We start from the raw sequence: 24988 nt of genomic DNA, 5'->3' as shown, positions 1-24988 counted from the left end.
TTACCTACTCGTAATACGCCAATTCTAGTGAAATAAATACGTAGTATTTCATTTATTTCAATTGCTGTTTTTTCCCTACTTTTTTATGAGACCACAGACTTGTATTTTGATGCACGAGTCACCGAGTGTAATGATCGACATGCAAATGATCAAATTCAAGAGCACGAATTTTATGTAACCAGGACCATAGAAATTTTACAGGGTGTTGAGGAAGTATTAGACTGAGCTGAAAATTTGAATTGAAAAAAATGTCGAACGAACATGCTGCTTATTCTAAAAATTGAAGGAATAAACACCGTTTTAATTGTTTGAGCGTTTGAGTAACTTGAGAATTAAAAGAGGTTTACGAATAGATTTTGAAAAAAAATCGTACCTACCTAATTCAAAAAATTATCGATTAGGTATATATTCGTTCTGCTTGATTCAATCTTCAATCACCTTGTATGATGGATCAAGCCAATCAAGCTTGAAATTTTTATTGTTTCAAGCGTCCATCTTTCCTTAAACTTTCCTCTCAAAAATATTAACTGAGGTAAATAATGGGATTGAGTATCTTTTTATTAAACTCAAAATTTTGTTAAATTGAAGCAACTTTTGAGGATGTACATACTAATGATATCTGATATCGATGATTCATATAAATTCACTACGTTTATTGACCCGAAGGATACTGAAATCAGCCTTTTGGAAAATTTTCCATTTCGACGTTTCAATAAGCATTCTAAAATTATGTTTGTTCATTTGTTGTTGCGCCTAAATTTAATCTGCGAATATCTATCGAATGGATGAATAAATTGACAGCTCGATGAAAAAATAACGTTCGAAAATGAATGGGTTTTTCTCTTTTGAAATCTCAACAGCAGACGAATCTATTCACATTTAATTTCCTATATAAGATTAAATGAAAAGCAGTGAACTGTTGGTGAAACGCCAGATACGAGTACGTTTCACACATAACACTATGTAAATGCACATACACATTGTAGGTGTAGGTAGTTGATGTTCAGTTCCTATTGTAAGTGGAAATTATGTACCTAGTATTGATTTACATTTATAGAGCTTTTTTCTTTCTGTCATTTTTGAATTTAAATAAAATAAGTTACCTACATGATAGAAATTTTGTTCACCTACTGAATAAAATTGCTCTTTTAATTTTAAATATTGGCGAATTTATATGTTTGTGAGCATGCTTCAAGTTGAGTGCATCGTTAAAGCAAAATATAGAAATCGTATACCTACCATATTTACGTAAAACTCTAAAGAACATTTTTTGGTTTGATTTGCAATGTAATTTGTATTCAGAAAAGTAACTAAATATCTGAGTGAATGAATCTATCGTCTCAACGAATCGTTCATTATTCATATTTTTCATATAAAATGTTTACCAAGACCATCAAAATTCAAAATTAAAAATGAACTGGCTCAAAGCAAATGTTGTTTTGCCTCTCTCTCGATAGATTATATGAATTATCCAAGGTTGTACATTTTCCGGACCCGCACGAAACTGACACCTGGAGGGAATTGCCCCTTTTGCCCTCTTCTTCTTCACAGCTCTGATGCTGGCAAAGTACAAATACTTACCAAAAATCAACGTGAAATTAGAACAAGAAAAATTTAAAAAGTGATGAATAATAAAGCAAAATTACTTATACCTACCTACAAAAAATTAAAAAATGACGTCATTGGAGTTTTAAAATTTAGAGAAAATTTGCAACTCTAATAATTGATGATAGAAACATCTACCTATACTTAAAACTTGAATTATTGGAGTAAAGAATTGGAGACTGTAAAACCATGCATCGGTTTCGTTTTTGTTTTTGGTTTCGGTTTGCCAAGTTTTTATTTTTTGTGATCGTTTTTTGGTTTTGGTTTCATTTTTTGTTATTAATGGATAATAATAATTATTAATTTTGATTTCGGTTTTGTTTTGTTTGTCATTTTTTGATACTTTTTTTTAGCAGAAAAGCAAAAGTTTGAAATTTTTTATGGTTTGAGAGAGGTACGTGATTATTTAATTTATGGTCATTGGTCATTGATATGAGAGGCTATTAAAAATGATATAGGGTGTCTTACAGTTCTGCTAAGCTTGCAAGTCCTACTTTTATTCCGTTTTTATTATTTTTTCCAATATCAGACTTCGAATTTTTCAATTCATGTCCCCCTGCAGATTTAAAAAAAAAAAATCATTGGAGTACCTATTTTAAATCTTCCCACTTTAGCAAAATTGAAAACATTTTTTTCTACTAATTTTTTCAAAAAATAAAGATAACTAATTTTTAGAATTAATTTTACGTTTTTTGAAAAAAATGGACAAGTTGGAAAAATAGGTACATACCTAAAGGTATTTCTGATTAAATGAAAATGTGAAAAAGGCAAAGTTGAAATGGCAAAGGAATTCATGACACCTCTCCCCCTCCCCCAAATAGATATATATATAAAATAAAATGAACCCCAAATTACCTGATTACCTACATATCGAACAAATGAGAAATTGATGAGTGAAATTTTAACCCCTCCCTCCCTCCGTCTCGTTCCTCCTCTCTCCAAAAAAATCATCAAATGAATTTGTGTTGAACACTTTAGATGAGGTTTAAGAATTTTCAGTGGCGTAGCCAAGGGGGGAGGCGAAGGGGGCCATAGCCCCCCCTTGAGAGCGAAAATTTGAAAGAAAACAATATGCAAAAATAGACGTTTTTTCGTTGTTTGGACCCATTTTTTCCGAAAATTTTCGCTCTCGCTTCCCTCGAGCAGTAACTTTGCCTTCATTTTCATGAAATCACTACACATTACAATAGATTTCCAGAAAATTACCCCTCATTTCGATTTTTCATGCCTAAAAATCTGGTTTTGCCCCCTCCTTGAGAAAATCCTGGCTACGCCACTGAGAATTTTCATTTAATAATTTTCAATTTTTTATTTTTGTATAAAACCATAAGAACGTGAACCTGAAAGAGGATGAAATCTTGTACGCAAAACATGAAATTAAAAAGAGCGGAATTAGAACTAGAAAATAAATTTTTCCATTTTCATTAATTTCCAAATTATTTTTTATGTTTTTAGATGAAAATTTTATTCGTAAAAATGATATGAAAAGTGTATTGTAGGTACACAGGTTTAAGTTGCTAAAAATTCATTTCGGTTCACTCGTATTCAACAATAAGACCAAAAAAAAAAAAAAAAAAAAAAACGAAAACGAAGCGTTCTGTAGGTACTTATTTAGTTCATTATTTGTATAACAATTTTGATTTTTATTTCGTTTTGGGTTTTCAATTTTTGTTATAGTTTCGTTTTTCTCCAAAAATATCGTTTAATGTTATTTTTTTAAAAAAAAAACATTGATTTACAAAATTTCTCGAATCGAAAATCAAACTGTGCAACAATACACGGTCCTCATCAAATTGAATCTGTTTTATGCATTTACGTTGAGCTTTCAAAACTTTTAGAGGCATCCGAGCTTGTTTTGGTTCTCTTTTAGCTCATTTTTCACAGTTTCTGTTATTTTCCCACTCTGACTCATCTGAAAATATTTTGTCGTGCTATACTCATAATATAATCGAGTTGAAACGTTGAATGTTTTGTCACCACTTACTTACTACCTATCAACCTACTGAATCTATGTTCTCCGGATTAAAGTGTCCTAGAGCCTGCAGCGCACAATCGATTTTCTGCAGAAATTCAGTTTTTTTTTTTAGAATGGATAGAAATCAATTTTGGCTATAAAACTGCTGATTAATTGTATTTTTATATAGGTGATGGATACCTAATCAAAATTTATGTGTACCTTTCGATCTGCAAAGACATCATTATGAAACAATTTCTTTGTAGTTACGAATTAGTTTCGGTTTCAAAAACTTCCTATAGACAAAGTTTCAGAAATTTTGGAAAATGGTTTTAATTGTTTTTAATTGGTTTTGAAATGGAATACAACCTACGTATTTTTTCAGAATTATACCTTATGAAAAGATTCATGCAATACTAAACATCTGGGCTCTTCTTTTTTTTTTTTTTGAATTATTTACTTATATAGTCAAAACTAAAGTAATACAGATATTACTTAGTCAAAACACCCTTGAGTTCTCTATCTAAAATTGACTGAAATGTGGAATGGCATTTTTTTTTTTTTTTTTTTTTTTTAGACTGGTCGAAAAAGGGTTTCAATTAAAGTTTTGGCTAAGTATTAAAAATTTGAAATTCGTTATGAAAAAATTCAAAATTTTTATTATAAAAAAAAAAATCAGTTTTCAACTAAAAGCTTCAGAACGATCAGAAAATTGGGGATTAGAAGAAGACGCTGATTTGGTTAGTCGTTGGGAAATCGTTGAAATTTCATAGTTTTCAATTTATCAAATCAAATAATTTATTGTTGTAAGGGACCGCAAGCGGAATTTACAAGTCATTTACTTACATTAAGTGCTTACTGTGCTACTTTAACAAGTCAATAAAATGAAATAAATTATTCTAAAAATGAGCAATTTTTAAATTTGAAAACGTCAGTTGAAAAATTCAAGAATGAGATTAGACCACCTTGAAAATTCAAAAAGGCAATTTTTTTGTTGGTCTGTTTTTTCCAAATACATATTGGAAAACCATTTTCATGGGAATAAAAAAAACAAAAAAACCACCTTCAACTTTCATTGTTATTTCTTGTATATGCGTGAGAAAAAGGTATACCATGCCAGCTGTCTTTGTAATGCTTACGCTAACTTACAAAAATAAGTTAACGTGAAACCGTTTTGATTGACGTAAAAGTAATCTCCAATAATGTATAAAAAAAATTTCGAATCATGGAAATCATATAATAACATCTTTCTCTAAAAATATCATCTTTCCTTCTGACATTTTCCCCTTCAAAGTTCAAAGTAGACAAATTCATTTGCTTTAATGTAAGCAGATTAATCAGCCTACACCAACTCATGTATCATACCTTTACGGTTAGACTACTGCGTCATCATGTAATGGAAAACAGTAAATCGCGATCACTCGAAACACCCTGTAGTCTGCATTCACGTAGGTACATAATATATTTTTGGTAAATCTGCGTGAGCGAGAGGAAATAGAAATAAAGAAATTTTCGTCATGCAATGAGACGCCATATTCTTCCTTGTATAGAACAAAAATGACATCTACCGTAATTTTTTCAAAAACCCACACAATATGACGTATTTTAACCTAGACCTTTATTACGTGTTTATTTTTATTTACTCGTATTTCTGTTTCCAGGTATAATTCATTCAGCCGAAATGAATCAATCAACTAATGACATATCACCAAGAATAAGATTCGAAGATTGTCGCAATGGAGATGCTCACGATGAAGAGATGAAAGAAGTTATCGAACCTTCATGCACTGAAAATTATTCATATCAAAATAAAGTAAGCGAAAAAAAGTTACCTAGAGTCATAAATTTTTAACGAATTTAATATCATCCCCATGAGCACGAGAGCGTCCTTTTTTTTTCCATTTAATACACCAAATGGTAAAAATTACCCAAATTTGTGGAATATAATGTTATCAGAAAAAAAAGGTGTTTGGTCAGCGATGTCACGAGAGTGGAAAAATTTATGCATAATGGCGTGTTGAAAATGACCCATAAAAGGGTATAAAGTATAACTTTTTACGCTTTTAGGATGTAATGTCGTGATTAGCAGTTGTATCAGCTGTATTAAAAGCTGCATTAATAACACACTTTTGGAAAATGCAAAAAAAAAAGTGTTCGTAGAGGCCTTTAGAATAGGAACATAAAATAAAAGTGTCTCTGTTTGATACCAATAATTATTCGTGGTTATATATTTTATCTGAAATTCATTCTAGGGTAACTTACAGTAGATAAGTATAAGAATAAAATGGATTCTATTTTCATACATTTTATTACAACATATCTTGACTTATAAAAAAATATCGAAATTACACTTCACGTATGGAAAAAGTACCTTCATTGAGACCTACTCTTCGAAAATTAATCCTAGCTGGTTGACTTAGATGTTTTTGAAACGAAATCAAAAGTATAGCTCCAGGACCAGATCCAACATTATACAGACATCTCTCCTTCGTGGTGGTTAAATTTTGACCCTTGTTTATGTAAAATATAGTCCAATAATCTGTAAAACTGGGATCTCCGCCATCATGATAACGAAAAGTAAGATCACCGGTTAAACGAGCCCTCTGAATGACGATATTCTTGAATTTTTCCGAATAAATAGGTTCATCGTTTTTGTAAATATAATGCTTGAATTCGTAAATAGTCACGGCTTGTTCGAGTCTATTATAAAAAGTCATCGTGCCATTTTCCAGCTTACCGTTTTCATTCTCGTTCCAGGGTTTCAACGTGAAAGAAGTTTTATTCGATATTTGATACAAACGAAAAGGTGGAATAGTCCGATTGAATTTTCTCGATCCGTTATTTTTCACCGATTTATGGGATTTATTCTTGGGTGCTTCCGTTGTAGTCGCGTGGGTGTTTGGTCGTTTTTGTTTTCCGGCTGCCGCCTTACCTGGTGATTTGGCTATCGGTTTGGCTGCTTCATTTATTAACACGAACGATACGCCGATAATTAGGATACATGAGTAAACGAGCATATTTTTGATACGAAAAAATGGCTAAAAAACATTTCTTTCGATGGCGAAGATGAACATCGTTTTCGCGGTTTGAATTTTCAATTCATAGGTTCGAATGTTTTAGGCGATTAAGTTTTTTGATTTGATAAGATAGCGATAGAATGTTTTGTGATACCGAATTCATCGTAAGGTATTTGAAACGAGGTGGATGGTTTTTTTTCTCGAATGGATTTTATCGATGTGGTACGAATATGATTCTCTTTGGAATTGGAAATTGGTCTTTTTTTTACATTTGATTTCGAAAATAAGATATTGTTTTTATTTTGCAAGGGGAGAGAGATGAAAATCTTTATTGGAGGGAGAATTGGAGTTTTATTTTTACTTTTTTTCCCCATGATTGAAGAATTTAAATTTTGTATTCGTGGCTCTACTGCTTTCAAACGAACTCGTGAAAATTTTAGCTGACAATTTTCATATCTTAACTAAGAGATTTTTCTTTTAATTTTAAAAAAATCAAAAAAATCATTTTGATTGTTTTTCAAAATAAATCCAAAAAGAGACAGTTGTCTTCAATTTTTTTTACCGAACTATGCAGTACTTTCATTTTTCTCTCTCTTTCCTCTTCCCCTCCTTCCAGTTGAATCAGCTTGAAAATTGAACATTTTATACATTTCAAATAAATATATTGTGTGAGAATGATTTTTTGTTTTTTTTTTTTTTGTAAAATTGAGTCTGAAAAAGAAGTATTTAATTTATCCTTGACATTTTTTAACTGCACGGATATTTTACTCATGTTCCTTTTTTTCCAGAATTAATTCAAAGTTCAACTGTTTTTAATTTAAAAAACAAAAGAAATAGTAATATTTTTTTTTCAAAAAGATAGATGGTACTTATATTGTAAAAATTGATATTGGACTATCACGAGTGTGTTGAACCCTCTCGCCTTTCCACCTCAATTTGCATCTATCTCACTGTTTTTTTTTTTTTTTTTTTTTTAAAGAACCTATTTTCACCCTCTCTTTTTTCCAAATAAATTCAAAATTGTTTAATCTATAAAAAATCAAAAGACCTGAAAAGGGTCCAATTTTTCCCATTCAAAATAACATTAAGAATTGAAAATTGTTTGTTTGTTTTTCATTTTTTCAAGGAGATTTGCTAGAAAATTTTTGCTGCAAATGAATTTACAACAAAGTCCCATCCGTATATTATCTTGCATTCCTTTTTTCGAAGCACCTACCTCATTTAAATTCAGAAAAACATGAAAGACTTGTAAAGAGTGTAATTTTTCTATTCCAAATTGAACTTTAGAATTAAACATTTTGAAAATTTTTTTCAAATGAATTACCTACTTGAAAAGTTTTTGCTGCGAATTATGAATAATTTCCATCAACATATTTTTCCTGTCCCCCCTACCACGCTTCAAAATACATTCAAAATTTATAATTTCAATTTCGAAAATTTATAAAAATAAATTCAACATAATATTGTAAATTTTTCACCTCCACCCCCCCCCCCAAGTTGTGAAATAAATGTTTAAAATGTTGATTTTGAAAACATTGAAAAATTTGGGTGTAGAAAATTCGGGAATTGAAAAATTGGAACCTGAAAGATCGGGAATTGAAAACGTAGGAATTAAAAATTATGGAATTGAAAATACAGGAACTGAAAATTCGAGAATCAAAAATTCTGGTATTGAAAATTTGTTTCGGGAGAAACTGAAAGTTTTTTTTGTAAGAATGAGTGGACCTAAGAAAAGTGTAATTCTGCTCCAAAAATCAACATAAAAAATTTAGAATTTTTTAAGGACTTTTTTGAAAATTTTCGGTACAAATGGTAGGTACAAAAATCTAAACCTGAAAATGACGAATATTAAATTTACAATACATATAAGTAACATTTTAATCAATACCTAGATTTTCACGTTTTACTCCCCTCTCTCTTCTCTCTTCTCCTGAAATGGCCCAAAAAGTACTTACTTATAGCTGTTATTATTTATTTTTTTTCAAATTTCTATCAATTAATTTTTTCTGTTTTTTTTTTTTTTTTTTTTTTTTTGTAGACGATGAAAAAGTGCATGAAAAATTGTATTATTTAACGTTGTGTTTTGAAAACGTGTTCTTTTAATTGATCTTACTAGGAACAGTTATTCATCTCCATGATTTTTATTATGTTCAAACTACAGAAAAATGCCATAATTTTTCATTCAAATTTCGAATTCTCCCTTTTTTTTTTTTTTTTTTTTTTTTCATTTAAATTTTCAAGTATGATTATTTTTTATGTTTCCATCTTTTTCCTCGTAAATATCTTGAATATAAATCGTAAAAATTTGACGTATCATTTGTTATATTTATTTATTTTTTTACGTACCATTGAGCGATAGGATGTTTTATTCCAAGAATTGATTGTAAACACTCGCACTTCTCAACACAATTTTCTGACGTTATCTGTTGGAAATGAAACTCTCGTAAAGTTAACGTATTTGAAAGTACATACTTACACTTGTATTTGATAATTTCTCATGACTATGCGAAGAATTCAAACAGGCAATTTGATTTTTATACATTCGATGCATAACAAAAACCGAGGACCTCTCGGTTCTCTCATTTTCACTTACTTGCAAAAAATAACGAATGAAATAAAACAAAAATAGGTGTACAACTTTTACTTTTTAGAGTTATGTAAGTACGTATTTTGCAAAAATGCTAATGTGGAGAAAATATTCTCGTTATAAAAATTCTTTATTTGAATTTCAAAAATTACAGGAAAGTTTTTGTTTTTGAAATGAAAAAAATTAAAACAACGCTTTGAAATTTTCGTTTCGATTCGTTTTCATTAGAATGTGCATTATTATTCGTGTCCTCGCGTAAAGTCTAGGTTTCGCATTCTTCTCTTTGAATACCTACGAGATTTTTAAGTCTTCATGTTTCTTGATGTGGTACATTCAAATTGTGGTGAAATAACATTAAAACCTTTGGTTTTCTCGTGGTATTTGAAATAGTTGCAATTACGAAAGTCGAAAAATGTTTTAATGTTTTTCATCTTTGAGCAGATGAATTTTTTTAGAAACTTCGTAGTAAAAGTATTTGAAAGTCCACCACCACGAGTGTTTGAATAAAAATACCAAAAACGTTTACTTGATGAAAATTTAGCTACACTAGCCATGAAAAATTATAATTATTGCAAAAATTTGTTTTTAAATTTATCTAATGAAATGAAGTTTGTTCGGCTTTCCAATACTCTCTCGAATACTTCTATGAACATCTCAGGTCTCTCTCCCCTATCCCAAATGAAAATTCGAATCAAGAAACACAAAAATGGTATATTAATAAAAAGCAACAAAAAATAAAAGGATCTAGATTTTGATCACTTTTTCACAATTGTTTTTACTACCCTCTATCCTCTTCTAAAAAATATTTACATTGAGGATTTTTGGAATTCCCTTCCTCATCTTCTAGGTGAAAAGTTTCAATTTCATGCAGAATACCTACTTTCAAAAAAAAAAAAAAAATGAATATCTACTTATTTTAATTTAAACTTTCGCCAACCTTCAAAATTTTAATTATTCCTCAAAAATTTATATTAAAAACCGAAATATGCATTTTTGAAACTTTAATAACATAATTTTTCACTACATCCAAATAAAGGGGAAAAAAGATTAGTTGCATTGTCGACAAAAAATGAATGAAATAAATAGTTAGGTAGGTATCCGTATCGTGCAAATAATAATCCGAATAGATAAGTAAATAAACTCTGCTCGTTCATAAAATTAAGTACAGGTTATTACGTTTCTATCAAAGAAAATGGCACTTCGAATCCGCCAGCCATTTTAAACCTACAAGTGCGACGATAATTGAAAAACGTTATCATTAATATGCCTTTGCTATCGTCGTTAAAAGTGCAATAAATTTCGCTATTCTCGAAAGTATAATTTTTACCATCGAAACGAAAATTCACATCCCATTTATCTTTAAGCTGAGGGTTCTCAAACTGATACGAGATAGGAATATCTTGAGATAGTTGCCGAGCTTTGAACGACATAGACTTGAGTATTTCCTCGAATACGATTTCGTTACCATCCATTATGGTGTGAGTGAGGTAATGCACTTCGACTGGTTGGATATTGTTGTTGTAAATTGAAAGGGTACCTGGTCTGAGTGGACGGCATTCGCTGGGCCATTGATGCGTTATGACTTTTTCGTATTGTACAGCTGGTGGAGTGTTGTAAGGTTTGGATGCTGTTGTTAAACATGATATGAACAATGGTGTACATAAGTATAACAACATAATTTTAGCACCACGTGAATATTGACAATGATAATGAAGAACATCGCTTCGAATACTGATGAATTTCAACGATACAGATGCTCAAATCGTATGATACCGTGGGTGAGAAATGAGATATGAATTTTGAAGATAAGATGAAAGCTAGTGATGTTCTTGTATGTGTATTATGTAATTTAAAAGAGTTCAAGTTTAAAAGAAGAGACGGAAGTTTTTGTGGTGAGATAATTGGGGTGATCTTTTGATAGGTAGGTATATATCAATTAAATAGGTAAAGCTTCATTTCCTCCCCTTTTAAGCTCAGTTTTGATATCATAAATAATTCCCATCAATAGATAGATAGAGTAACTGATAGTGTCTCACATTTGGAAAAAATTTCATTTTTTTTTTCTTTTTTTTTTACAGGTAGATGAATTCCGAGAGAATAATAAAGGCGAATCCGGCGTCAGTCGAGAAACAGCTCTTCGACAATATTCATTCTTTCAACTCAGAATTCATTTAAAATGTGGCAGGAATTTGATTGCCAAAGATAAAAGTGGTATGTATCCAGAAATTTTTTCATATAAAAAAAATAATATCATTAATCTAAGTAGCAGCCTCTATACTTATGCTTGAGTACCTATAGTAGATAGTTATTGAGATATAATTTAATATTCAATTATGGAAAATTGAATAAAAATTGATGGCTCAATAGTCAATATATAAATTGATAAACGAGGTTATCTTTCAAGTAACTAAGCCAAAATATATTACCTACCTACCAAGGGAATCAAGCAATTTTTTTCTACCTATTTCAAAAAAAAAAAAAAAAAAAAAAAAATACATAACTCACATGTATTGAAATTTATATTGCGATTTGTAATGAAGGTCGAATTACCACGAACTCTGAATGCTAATCTTTATGAAAAGTCTTGGTATCTAGAACTCTAAATCCCTCGAGTATAAAGGATAAAAATGTAGACTTACATGAGAATTTTCTCGTATAGAAAAAATAGAAACAAAAAAAAAAATGCGAACGAACAAAACGAGCTAGTCGAAGAAATTCGACTCGTAGGTCCTCGTTTTAAATAAATTATTCTTCCGAGCTAGTTGTATAGAAAGACTTAGCGGATTAGGCATGAATTTTTCATTGCTGTGTTTTTTAAAGTAAACGAGCCTTCGTTTAATGAAGATTTCTTACGGTGAACTTTTTCGCAGGTACCAGTGATCCGTATGTTAAATTTAAAATTAATGGAAAACTAGTCTACAAGTCTAAAACTATTTATAGAGATTTGAATCCTTTGTGGGATGAAAGTTTCACATTACCTATTGAGGATCCTTTTTTACCTGTCCAGATAAAGGTAAGGATTATGGTGCAGTTTTATTATTTAGGTACTTGTTAACGCGACGTTTTTGTATTCGAAGTTATTTATACCTATTTTCTAAATGGCGATGAAGTTATTTGAAATGCAATTTGTTTGGTTTTTCAGGTATTTGATTACGATTGGGGTCTTCAAGACGATTTTATTGGTGCTACTTTTTTAGATATTACTCAGTTGGATTTTGGAAAGTGAGTGAATAATTTTATGAATAATTTTACTCGAGTATAACATATTTATTTTTAAAATCTTATTCTATGTATTTTACTGACTGCTGATTTATTTTGCTCATTCGATCAATTTATTGCAGTTTTTACTATAGATTCAAATTTTTTCTGCTTTTCTCTCGCATCCTATCTAAATATTTTTTACTTTTTTTTTTTTTTTTTCAATATGCTTATGTACTATTAAATAATTATGCTGTCCCATTGGTAGAATTTCAAAAAAATCGAACCAACCTTGAAAAAATACTGTTTGTATAAATCCTTGAACAAAACACCGATAAAAGAACTGAAAAAAAAATCTTTAATAATAGTAATAATAATAAAAAAACAAAGACGACTTTGATAATGGCTAAAAGCCCAACATTAGATTACTATCTTTCGTTGTTTTCTTTTTTCTTTTTTCTTTCTTGGCATCAAATTTCATTGATCTTACGAGCATCTTCGTATACTTATTCGTCGAGTCTCGAGAATTTCAAAGATGATTTTTTTTCAAACATCCTAAGGGGTTTTTTCAAAAAGGAAAAAAATAATTAAAACGTACCTATTTACAATGTTCAGGCCTCACGAATTAACGTTACCATTAGAAGACAACAAAGGATCGGAAAATTTAGGCGAAATTCTGCTCACGGCAACTTTATGGCCTCGCACACAACAAGATAAAGAGCAAGTAAGATATATGGTTAAAGAGAAAGAAAAAAAATCAATGTTGTTCGAGTTGCTTACTAAATAGAGTAATTTTCAGTTTTATAAAGGAAACGCGAAATCTCAAGATAATAATAAGAGGCTGAAAAGTCAAATATGGAGTTCGGTTGTGACGATTGTTTTAATCAAAGGAACGAATTTGGTTTCGATGGATTCGGATGGGTTGAGCGATCCGTATGTTAAATTTAGGTAGGTAATATATTTATTTTTTTATTTGAGAATATTTTATTGTTTCTTGTTTTTTTTTTTTTTTTTTTTTTTAATAAATGAACTGTAAGTATCTAATTGACTGAAAAAAAAGGTGATATAGAACTGTAATATTCATGCTAAATATTAAATATTCAGATAGTTAATAATGTAGATCTGTCTGTATTACATTTTCATTTTTTTTTTCAGATTGGGTAACGAAAAATATAAAAGTAAAGTAGCATATAAAACATTAAATCCCAAATGGTTAGAACAATTCGACTTGCATTTATACGAAGACCAGTCTCAAGAATTGGAAATCACTATTTGGGATAAAGACTGGACAACTGATGATTTCATGGGAAGGTAAATTAAATCGTGTAACAATTTAATTAAACCCTAATCTTCGAAAAATTAATTATTTTATTCCTGGAATTTGTAATTTATGCACAGATGTACAGTTATATTGAGTGATCTGGAACGTGAGAAGACGCACAAAATTACTAAAGAATTGGAAGAAGGCTGTGGAACGATTTCAATATTGTTGACCATTAGTGGAACGACAGCATCGGAAACCATATCTGATCTCACAACTTACGATACAAATTCAAAAGAGAAGGATATTATTGAAAACAGATATGTAAGTAAAGAGATACGTACTGTGTGCTAAAAATTAATTTTAAAAATTTTTGTCCATTTCTAAAATTGCGATCTGTTTTTTTATTTTTTAAACCTATATTTGTATGCTTACTTAGTTTTTGAAATTTTAGGTTATTCATTTTTGTTGGACCTTTCACCGATTTTTAGTCATTACCTGCCTAAAGCTCTGCAGTTTCATTTTTTTTTTTTTTTTTTTTTTTTTTTTTTTATTTATTTATTTATTCAAACAATTTGCTTGTAACCTACAAAATCGAAGGTAATTAAATGAAATAAACTCACTCAATTTTTTTTTTTTTGTATAGACTGTTTCAAGAACATTCCATAATTTAAGAGACGTAGGTCATTTGACGGTAAAAGTGTACAAAGCCCAAGGATTAGCATCAGCTGACATTTGTGGAAAATCTGATCCATTTTGTGTGATAGAACTAGTCAACGCCAGATTGCAAACGCAGACTGAATATAAAACATTGACGCCATCCTGGCAAAAAATTTTCACATTGTAAGTTATTTACCTACTTTCCTATTCCTTCAGTTTAGTTTTCAAAATGGAAGTATTTCTCATCCAGAAAATTCAATGTATTTATTTATTTTGTTTTCAGTAACGTTAAAGATATTCATTCAGTATTAGAAGTAACCGTTTACGACGAAGATAAAGATCACAAAGTGGAGTTCCTAGGTAAAATAGCTATTCCTCTTCTCAGGATACGTAACAACGAAAAGAAATGGTATGCTTTAAAGGACAAAAAACTCAGAGGCAGAGCCAAAGGGAATGCTCCTCAGATCTTACTAGAAATGAATATCGTTTGGAATACGGTAATAAATATTTCTAATGGTAAAATGGTTTACAAACCTGTCCAAGTCCAAATGTTCATATGGGTGATATGGGTAATTAATTAGGTACCTAACTAGAGAATTTTATGAGTTGTCCTCCGGGTATAGAGGTGCAGGTGGTAGCCTCCTAGATCACATACTATATGCCGCAAAAATTTAGCAGCCAGTTTTGAATTTGAGGACTGCAATAAAAAGCCCAAGTGCTTAAAACCAGGGTTGTACATGTTTAAAACACGTTTAAAACAAATGAAAAAAAACAGAACGATGTTTTAAATAAAAAGCTGTTTAAAACAGTGTTTTTTTTTGTTTTAAACGTGTTTTTTTTCAACTCCAATTTCCTAAAAAATTTTTTTTTTTTAGTTTCTTGTTGAAAAAAAGTGAAATTGAACAAACTGTATTTTTAGAGACAAATTTTGTGTTTTGATTTCAATTTTTCAATATTTCTTGAGCTTTTTATAGCTATTTTATGACGTCACATTTTATAAATTGATGTCTGGTGAACCCAAAACAAATGAATTTGTGTTTAAAACACATTTTAAACGTGTTTAAAACGCATTTTAAACAAATAGTTGTACACAAGAAAAAAAACTGTTTTAAAACAAACAAAAAAAAAACGTTTTAAACACGTTTTTGTACAACTCTGCTTAAAACTTGGAGAAAAATTTTTTATTTTCGAAAAACTAATGGATTTTTCAAGTCAAAATAAGCAAAAAACGTGACTTATACTTTTACTTACGACAAAAATTAAAGGAAGTAGAAATTTTTTCATTTTTAAACTCACGTAAACTCAAATCTTTTCGAACCATAGAAACGTAATCATTGCGAGAAAAACTGAAAAAGTAAGTATTTAAAACAAAATCATTTTTCACCCTTTCAATTTTGATGATTGGTAAAAAGTCGACACATTTTTTACACATTTTAAATTCAGAAATTAGCTGCTGCCATTATTTTTTGTGAGTGGGAAATCTTTTTGGGCCAAATTGCGCAAAAGTTGTTTTGTCAACACTTCTAAAAAAAAGTCATAGTCTTTTTTTCTAACATTGCAAAAAAGTTCTGTCTGTGTCTGTATTGTTAAAATTGCAAAAAAAAACTCATTTTTCATTAAAGTTGCCAACAATCATTTTTTTTGCAAAAATTGCAAAAAAAACGTCTAATTTTTGCCAAAAATTGACCAAAAATTCCGTTTTTTGTTGAAATTTCAAAAAAGTTATGTTCATCTTCTTCATCTAATTCAATCAAACTTGAAATTATTTTTAAAAAATTGTACCTATTCTTGTTTCTCATTTTTTTTTTTTTGAAAATGGAAACATTTTGACAGATTTTTTTTTTATTTAATTGAAAACCTTGAAATTCTCCATACTTATCTACTATTTTTTCTATCTTTAAAAATGTTGAATATTTTTTTTTTTTTTTTTTGAAAATACGTACATGAAAAAAATTTACTATTTCCCCCCATGAAATACTTTTAGAAATGTCCTGCTAAAAATCCTGATTTTTCATTTAATATTTTTATTTATATTTTTAAAATCCGCGAATTGTGATTTTTACTTAAGACCTTAAAGCTCAAAGCTGGCAGTAGAACTTCAAAACACTTATCAAAAACAGGCAGTTCATGAGGTTCCTCTGAAGAATCTGTTAGAGACTTTCCCCTTTCTATAAAATGAAGAAACTTGGTGCGAATAGTTTTCTCAGCTGTCCATCTTCTCCTGCTTATAAATTTCCCTTTCACCTCTTCTGCCTTCGATGCCCCGTTGATCAGATCAGATTTGTAGTCGATGAATTTTAATTTATTTTCAAAATGTTTATTCCAGGTCAGAGCTTGTATACGTACTTTGAACCCAAAAGAAGAAAAATACATGCAAAGTGAGATGAAATTCAAAAGGCAGGTTTTCGTTCGAAATGTGATGCGTTTGAAAAATATCATAATGTATTTCATAGAATTCAGTAAATTCATTCAGTAAGTAGCTTATAACTTGGTCAAAATGGGAATGAAAGAAAAACAACGTTATACACATTCATCTTTTCACTCATGTACGTTGTTTTTTCAATTTTCAGGAGTTGTTTCGAATGGGAATCTACGATACAAAGTATTATTGCGTTAGTAATATTCATACTGCTGTGTCACTATTTCGAACCTTATATGGCACCAATTGCTCTGCTGCTTGTATTTCTGGCTTGTTATGTTGTAAGTATACCTATACCGAAGTCTAAAGAGTTTTCCTGAATGAAAGAATATTCAACCTGATATTGAAATTTTTTTCGAATATTTTCAACAATTAGGTACAAAAATTAACCGGTGGCTGGAATCCAAACACTGCAGTTGACGACGAAGAAGATATCGCTGACGATGACGACGACGATGACGATAAAGACAAGGTACGTAGGAGTAACTGAATTGAAAATTGCTCTATTTAATATCCATCATAGATAATCTATTTGTAATGATGGCAATTTCGAAAACCGTCGAGTTATTTATGAATTTTTTCAGGAAGAGAAACGAAGTTTGAAAGAACGTTTGCAAGCTGTCCAGGAAGTCACTCAAACGGTACAAAATTCAATTGGTTATATCGCATCGTTGTGTGAAAGTGTGAAAAAGTAATTGTGCAATTTTTTTCCTTCCCTCGAACGAATCGATATCGTGTCTACACGTTATTATAGGTAGATGAATGACGTTTAATAATCAAAATTGTTATTTTTTTTTCTAGCACGTTCAATTTTACTGTCCCATTTCTGACGTATTTAGCTATCGGATTATTGCTAACGATAACGATAGTGCTGTATTTTATTCCTGTACGTTACTTGATTATGATCTGGGGTATAAATAAATTTTCGAGGAAACTTCTCAGACCGGATACAGTTCCTAATAACGAATTATTAGATTTTCTGTCGAGAGTGCCCGATGATGAAGATTTAGTGAGTTTTTTGTGGTATTTTGATTTTTTTTTTTAAATCAATTTTGCGGTGTAGCTTTTCATTACCCGAGTTATTTGTTGCAGATCTCATATCGTGAACTGAAATCTCAACCGACAACTGATACTGAAAGGAGATCTCGTAAAAAACCCAAAACGTCCTAAAATATGGTTGTTTAAAATTTTATTTATTTTTCATTGTTATGTAGTTGACGGTTTTAGTTTTTTAATTGTTAAGTTTATCTCATTTATGTTGTTTTTATTATTGGAAGTACCTATTCATTTTATTTTTATTTATGTTCGAAATATTGCTCTTCATAACCTATAAGGTATATTTATGGTTATGTTATTTTTTTCTCTTTTTTCTCTTTTTCCTTTTTTTTTCTTTTTCTACATTCCAGTAGAGTTTCGGCGTTTTAAAATTTTTATGAGCTTACTTAAATTTTGTGATATTAATTAAATAAATTTCATTTTTTCAAATTTATTTTCTTGCATTTCCATTTTTTTTTTTTTTTTTTTTTTTTACTCCGACTGTGTAAGTAAATTAAAATTAATGGGAAGGACTCCGTGAACAGATTATTCTTCAACAAAAAATATTTATTCAGATAGTTGAAAATATTGGATCATTTTTACTTACTTACTATTTTAATGTTACGAAGCATATCACAGAAAACATCATAGGTATCACGTAAATAGGAATTAAATAAGGATTTCGAAGAAAAATAATTCAAATTGAACTGTACATATAGATAAATTTGTGATTTGTTAGATTTTTTTTAAAAAAAATTTTTAACTGGAAGTTTAAACTTCCACTTATTCCAAACATGAGTTTGAACTTCGAGGTATTTCACTATCACAATTCGTCGATGAATACTTAACTACATTTACAATCTAGATTCCATATCGGTAGACGTTAAAATACATTTCCCACTGCCCGTAGACATGCAAAAAATTCCGGTTACTTCGGTTTTTCCATTTTTATAAGAAGATTTTTCTTCCGAAATTGTTAAAACGTGATGGAATATTTTTCTGTACACCGTGTACTCCATTAATTCGTTTCTGATTTCTCTTTCATTCATACAACGAACGAAGAAAATAACGATTCCTTGATTAGCCACAAGGATGGTGAAAACAAGATGTCCGAGAAATCGAGTCTCTCCGAGCCACATTAGAGGAAATGCAATGCACCAGAATAATCCGAATACTTGCACTAATGACATGATATATTTTTTCTGAAATACGGAAAATAATCACAAATAATTATTGCAATGAGTATTTTTTCATTTTTTTTTGAGAAAATCGGTACCACCTATAATAGAGTATGTTACCTACCTTTCTACCGGTCAAGCTTTTAATTTTATTTTTGCATACTACGTTGATGAACATGATGGCGAAAAATATCACATTGCAAATCATGATTAGAGCACCAGGTAGCAAATACAGTATTAAATTGTGTTTGAAATAAATTCCGCATTCGTCTCTTTCTGAGTAATCGGTCAATATGACCCCAATTAAGCTGGCCAGTAGAGGAAATCCTAGAAACAGAAAGTTGTATTGAGTCACCTGAATGATTTGGTATATGTATTCATGATATTTATACGTGAATGATGGATTTAAAATCAAATTATAGGATGATATTCATGTTCTTTGCTATTTAAATAATACAATTATATTACGTAGGTATGTATACTTAACTTAATTCTCATATTACCTTAATAATTATTATTTAAAAATTAATTTACCCCAAGAAATGATTTTACACCAGCGATAAAAAACTGTTTTCGTTTTGTCGAAAATGTCGACGAATAGTTTTCTCCACATATTTATTCCATCTGCTGCAGTCCACAGCAACGTCGACGATACTCCATAGTGAACCAAAAAATTCGAAAGCCAACAAGGGAAAATTTCGCGAAAAAATGTATAAATTAAAAAAGAAAAATGCAACAATAGTAACGATGCGCAGCAATTCATAAGTATTTTTGAAGATATCTTCTTTCGTCGAGCTCTGCAACAAAAAAGTTGAAATTTTATTGATAGGTATTTTTTTTTTTTTTTTTTTTTTTTTTAATAGATAGGTAGGTACTTATGTAAGCCGAAAGGGAAACGAGAATTTCTGCCACTGTTTACCTTTTATGACGATACATGATTACAGTAATGATTAAACAAGGAATAGTCAATAAGGATCCCAACACGCTGATTACAGTTAGAAATCGATCATCATCTTCGGTACCGGCGTAAGGATCCATTACCACAGAAAATGCGGATAGATGGCTGCTCTGACATGTTATATAATTTTCGTCTTTTATCGTTGAAATTCCTCGTTTATCCCAATCAAGGGCTGTAAAAAATTGCTACATTGAAGAATAATGAGCACAAATTATATTTTATTCCCATGCAAATTTTAATTTTGATGAAGGTAGATAGGTACCTAAGTAAGTTTACTCAGATCTAAATTGGACACAAGCTCTGATCTAGACCATAAGTTAGAGAAGAAGTTTACCTATCAAATTGAATAAAAATAAATCTAATGAGATTCGATCCAACTGAATCCCATGGAATCAAAATTTGAGTAATAAATTGCATCAGAGTGGATCTACAATTAAATCCAATCTGATTTGATCTAAAAAATAGTGTGATCCAAATCACACATTAATTCAGCACCTTATGGTGTATTTTTGGCAAATTTTATTGAAATTGCGTTAATTTTGGATCACCTTCAGTGATTTCAATGATTCTATGACTATGAGTGCTTTTTTACATATCATTTTGACACATTAATTCTTGACACTTTTTCATACATTTTTTGGTAAGCTTTGCAAGTATAATTTTCAGTGATTTCAATTTTTTTTTGAATCAATCTTTTTCATTCATTTTTGGTTAATTTTAATGATTTTAAATACTCAAGATATTGTGCATTTTCACATCATTTCTAGGCGTTTTCAACACTTTTTCAGGAATTTTTGTCAAATAATAATAAAATTTTACTATTTTTGTGCCATTTTTAATAAGTACTTTGTTTTAATGATTTTTTGAGTATTTTTACATAATTTCAACACGTTTTTATCACTTTTATTATGTAGTAGAAGATTCATTTTTGCCAAATTTTTATGGAAATTTTATCATTTTTGGCATTACGATTTTAATACTTTATTGGGTATTTTTACATCACTTAATCCGCGCGTTTCTATAACACTTTTTTGGCGAATTATTGCAAAATTTTACTGAAATTTAAGTACCTAATAGATACTTTTGGGTAATTTTAATTGCGATTTTGAGTTTTTCAATTTTTTTTTTTTTTTAAATTTCAACACGTTTTTGATAATTATTATGCAATTTTGACACATTTTAATAAAATTTAATCCCGTTCATCTTGGCAATTTTCAGAATATTTTGATATATTTTTTTTCAGTATTTTTACATCATTTTAACGCGATATTCAAGATTTTTTGTACGGTTATCATTTCTATGTTATTAAAAGTAATTCATGCATAATAAGCAAATTTTAATTGGAATTTTAGGCATATTTTGGTAATTCTAAATAATTTTAATGCTTTTTCGAGTTCTTTTCCTGCACTTTTGGCAAATTGAATTAGAATGTCTGAATTTTTAAAATAATTATTAGTGATTTAAATGTTGAGGGCGTTTCAGATCATTTTATAACAACTTGTTTTTAATTTTTTAGCACTTTTTGTAAGTAGTGTATCTACCTTTACCTATTCATGTGCATCATTTTAAAAAGTTGTTTATGAATTTTTGACAAATTTTACTTGAATTGTATTAGTTTTGGTAATTTTTAGTGGTTTTAATGATTTTTTGAATTAACTTATATCAGAACAGTGAATACTTGTTCATACAATTTTTGCAATTTACCAAAATTTAAACGTTTTCTTTTACTTAGTAGTTAGTACCTATTTTTTTATGCTTTCTGAGTGGTTTTGCAACAGTATCCAACCCTCTTCTTCGCCACAAATTAAAAAAAATACAAAAGACAGAATCTGAAGCTAACGTGTTATGATTCTAGGATTAAACAATTACGAAAAAAAGTCACTCATTGAAACATTTACAGCTTAGCTACCTATACTTAGGTACGTATTAGAATTAAGTAAACCTACTTTCATTATTCCAAAATTTACAGTTCCATTTCCCCTTCGGAACTTCCAGTTGCTTTCTATCAATTTGAAATTCTAACGCGAGTTGACCGATTGAAATTTCATCCCGCGAGGTAGTTTTTACGATGATAAAAGGTCCATGTTTGAGTGATTGTCCTTTTTCAGTTGTTGTATTGAAACTGGAATGACTAAAGTGAGTCAGTATGGCGATTTTAAAGTCAATTTTCTCAAAATACATGTGATTGACGATTTCTTTTGGCAATTTGATGTCAATTTCCTGCAACCAAAACTGCTATTAATAGAAAAATTCATGGGAAAATATTTCATAGGTTATGTAGGTACTAGGTAGAGATATGTTTCACGTTGAAGTCAACTTTGAGTGAGAGAATGAAGGTATACCTACCCGGCCATGAATTAAGTAGGTAGATGTCTATCTTAAGCTCGGTATTAAAATGGCTCATCAATTTTATGAATTTTTTATTCAAAATTGAAGGTACCAGCAGTTTTTTTTATGGACTTACCTACATTTCCCAAAATACAAAAAAAAAGTTTGATAGGTAAGTTTTAACGATTTTAATGAACATAGGTCACTAATTCTGAATTTTCACAATCTCTAACTTTAGTAACTAAATATTTATTCTTCGCAGCCAAATTTTCTTTGGGTAATTATTTACCTACCTACTCAAAGTTGAAAAGGCAAGACGTGAGATAAACGAATTTGTATTCTTGGCGGTAATGAAAGAAGAAAAAAAAACAAGTTGAACTCGAGTATTTTAAAGTTTTTTACTCACATCGTTAGTGTGTTCTTCTTTAAAGTTCCAAACTGTATCGATATCACTTTCATCGAACGATTCTGCAAAATCAACAACAACCACTTAAGCAATTTCAAAAAAATAGGTGGGTAAGTCTGCAAAGATATTTAAATTTCGATGCAACTTGAAAATATCATTATCATGAGTTCATTCTACGAACATTATACTTATATAGCTATCCATTAAATTATTTAGGAGATACATAGGTGCATTTCTCTTTTTTTTTTTTCAAGATAAACTTAAATTTAGTATGTACATAATATATATACCTTTACCTACCAACAATTGAAAAATAAAGCTCACCTGGCACCTTGACGGCAAAAACCAAATCATCTACTATCTTATTCATACTTTCATCCATATCATCAATTAACGAATATATTTCATTCAATATTTCCGAATCATTCATTCGAGGAGAAATATCTGTCAGAGATTTTTCCACTTTTTTCTGCGGAAATACGTCCTTAATTTCAAAATATTTAAGTTTTTTGAAAAATCTTTCAAGTAATAAATGCAACTTACCTGTAATGCCTCGTAACCGCAGCAATCATCTTCTTCAGTAGTTGTAGTGGTTAAAAAATGTCCACAGCCTATATTTTCTGGAGATGGGGAGTTCGTGCTGGTAGTAGTAGTACTCGTACTTTTTCCTTGATCTTGCTGGTGTACTGTCGTTGAACTTTGCTCACTTGATGATGTTTTAAGACTCGTTGTAGGAACTTCATTTTTAGTATTATGATCAATTACTTTTTTCTGGTTATTTGGAATATCCGCTGAACGAAAAAATTAGGTATTAAATTCACTTGACTTGAATTTCATCGTTTGAAGGAAAATATTTTTTAAGGAAATTTATAAGCATAAGAAACTTTAAGGCTATTCAGTAAGTATATCTAGAGTCAGGTACAGCATTGAAAGGAAGAAGCACTACCTTCCTGAAGTACTTGCTGATAACTGAGTAAGCAATCAACAAGATATTTTTCAATATCTATGAGATATTTTCAGTCAATTTACAACCTTGCTAATAAATTAAACATAATTTACGAGCAACATTTCCTTGTTTAATAACAATTAATCGATTAAGTAGGTACAAATGATATGTATTCCTACCAATTCAGTTGATAATAAGTGAAGGTAATGCTTCTCAAGTGAATATAATTTAATAAGTTAAAATTCACGTCAAATTCTGCACACAAATTCGTGCTCTGGTAAGTGAAAATTTATCATTCTCAGTTTTAAAATAGAAAAAACTCATGTTCCTCACGTACTAGCATTCTAAAATAACCTAAACTTATTTCATACATATACTATAGGTATACCATAAAAAAAGTATAAATTTACCTGGTGGACCTGCGATCCTCACCCATGAACAATTGCTCAATTCAGTTATCAATAAAACAACCAACAAGCATCGCGAGTACATCGCACAAAACGTTCAGATACATTGAATACTACTTGAAAAAATTGCATACCTTTAGCTACTCACTTTAAATTTACGATAATTTATGACAGTAAACGTGCTTTAGAAATATATCAAAAAATAGTTAGAAAATTTATGGCTATACGATTTTCTAAGAATAAACGCGAAACAACTCGCACAATAATTTTATAAATAGATATCTGAAACTAATTTGTTCGTCTCCAGAAGTAAAAACCACATCACGAACAAGGATACATCGCGATTTTTTTGTCAATTCCGCCGAATCCGCGAATAAATGTACGAGAAACGCCTTCGAACGAATTTTCTTAATGCTTTAAAATGCGAAAATAAAGTATATTTTTTCAATAGCGTATATATCGATACGCTTTGATTATCACCGACGACGTCGACGTGATTCACGTACTGCTTGCTTATGTACTTATTCTTAGAATATACGTACTCACACTGTTCGAGGGATCAGAAAAATTCTAAATTTTTACTCTCGATCAGCGGCCTATAACGACGTATCACAGAATATCGGTGACTGTGCCCATGGTGAGTATTCGTACATAATAATCTACATTTTTCAAATAATTTGAGTGATTTATTTATGATGATGATGATTATTTCTGAGCACTTCAAGTTGGCTGGGTAATGCACCGAATTGTACGCTGTGACTGATAATCCACACACGATAGGTAGGTACTCGATTGATACCGCAATTTGGAAGTTTTCAAGTTTAAAATTTCTGTTTATGGTGTAACACTTCATTTTTAAACGGTTTTCTTTTTCTTTTTTTTCACATCGAGTTTTTTTCTTCGAATTTATCTGCCTTTATTGAAGAGAGGTTAGGCAACCAAAAATGCACTCGAGTTATTGTCAATGTATTTTGTATACGTTCTGCAAATGTTGTTTTTCCAGCTGCAGCATATTGTGTGGTTCTTCAC

At 30.0% G+C, this 24988-nt stretch overlaps 2 protein-coding genes across 10 annotated transcripts in view; one reads left to right on the top strand and one right to left on the bottom strand.

The window, feature by feature from the left end:
- Positions 1-18190, top strand: part of Mctp (multiple C2 domain and transmembrane region protein) — an 87737-nt gene extending 69547 nt beyond the window's left edge. For all 7 annotated transcript variants that reach the window (XM_065363960.1, XM_065363962.1, XM_065363959.1 and 4 more), the window contains 16 exons: positions 5221-5372; positions 11242-11374; positions 12034-12176; positions 12306-12385; positions 12977-13085; positions 13161-13309; positions 13517-13672; positions 13760-13946; positions 14269-14465; positions 14566-14779; positions 16609-16754; positions 16853-16982; positions 17078-17173; positions 17286-17392; positions 17503-17710; positions 17794-18190. In XM_065363960.1, the coding sequence (XP_065220032.1) occupies positions 5221-5372; positions 11242-11374; positions 12034-12176; positions 12306-12385; positions 12977-13085; positions 13161-13309; positions 13517-13672; positions 13760-13946; positions 14269-14465; positions 14566-14779; positions 16609-16754; positions 16853-16982; positions 17078-17173; positions 17286-17392; positions 17503-17710; positions 17794-17871 (2285 nt within the window). In that variant the 3' untranslated portion in view covers positions 17872-18190. The remainder of the gene's footprint in view (positions 1-5220; positions 5373-11241; positions 11375-12033; positions 12177-12305; positions 12386-12976; positions 13086-13160; positions 13310-13516; positions 13673-13759; positions 13947-14268; positions 14466-14565; positions 14780-16608; positions 16755-16852; positions 16983-17077; positions 17174-17285; positions 17393-17502; positions 17711-17793) is intronic.
- Positions 18191-18282: 92 nt separating this feature from the next.
- Ktch (Ketchup) lies at positions 18283-24503 on the bottom strand. Of its 3 annotated transcripts, none has more exons than XM_065363967.1 (9): positions 23963-24503; positions 23150-23397; positions 22931-23090; positions 22607-22668; positions 21819-22104; positions 19834-20044; positions 19449-19711; positions 19039-19241; positions 18283-18938 (listed from the first exon to the last, which is right to left on the bottom strand). In XM_065363967.1, the coding sequence occupies exons 1-9, from the start codon at positions 24042-24044 to the stop codon at positions 18591-18593; spliced, it is 1863 nt and encodes a 620-aa protein (XP_065220039.1). In that variant the 5' UTR covers positions 24045-24503; the 3' UTR covers positions 18283-18590. The 3 variants fall into 3 exon arrangements, with proteins under 3 accessions (XP_065220039.1, XP_065220040.1, XP_065220041.1); XM_065363968.1 differs by having other exon boundaries at positions 21819-22092; positions 23963-24498; XM_065363969.1 differs by having other exon boundaries at positions 22931-23075; positions 23963-24498.
- Positions 24504-24988: the final 485 nt, after the last annotated feature.

This window comes from Planococcus citri, chromosome 4, assembly GCF_950023065.1.
Source record: "Planococcus citri chromosome 4, ihPlaCitr1.1, whole genome shotgun sequence".
NCBI classification, from domain to species: Eukaryota; Metazoa; Arthropoda; class Insecta; order Hemiptera; family Pseudococcidae; genus Planococcus; species Planococcus citri.
The sequence above is the reverse complement of the archived record's forward strand: the minus strand, read 5'-3'. Positions and strand labels throughout refer to the sequence as shown.

What these genes read in the sequence shown, in the direction of transcription:
- Ktch (XM_065363967.1), bottom strand. Translation starts at nt 24,044, where the DNA reads ATGTACTCGCGATGCTTGTTGGTTGTTTTATTGATAACTGAATTGAGC. An exon ending in GAGGATCGCAGGTCCACCAG is followed by an intron (nt 23,398 to 23,962) that starts GTAAATTTATAC and finishes TTTTTCGTTCAG; the next exon opens with CGGATATTCCAAATAACCAG. An exon ending in TAAATTTTGGAATAATGAAA is followed by an intron (nt 20,045 to 21,818) that starts GTAGGTTTACTT and finishes AATTTTTTACAG; the next exon opens with CCCTTGATTGGGATAAACGA.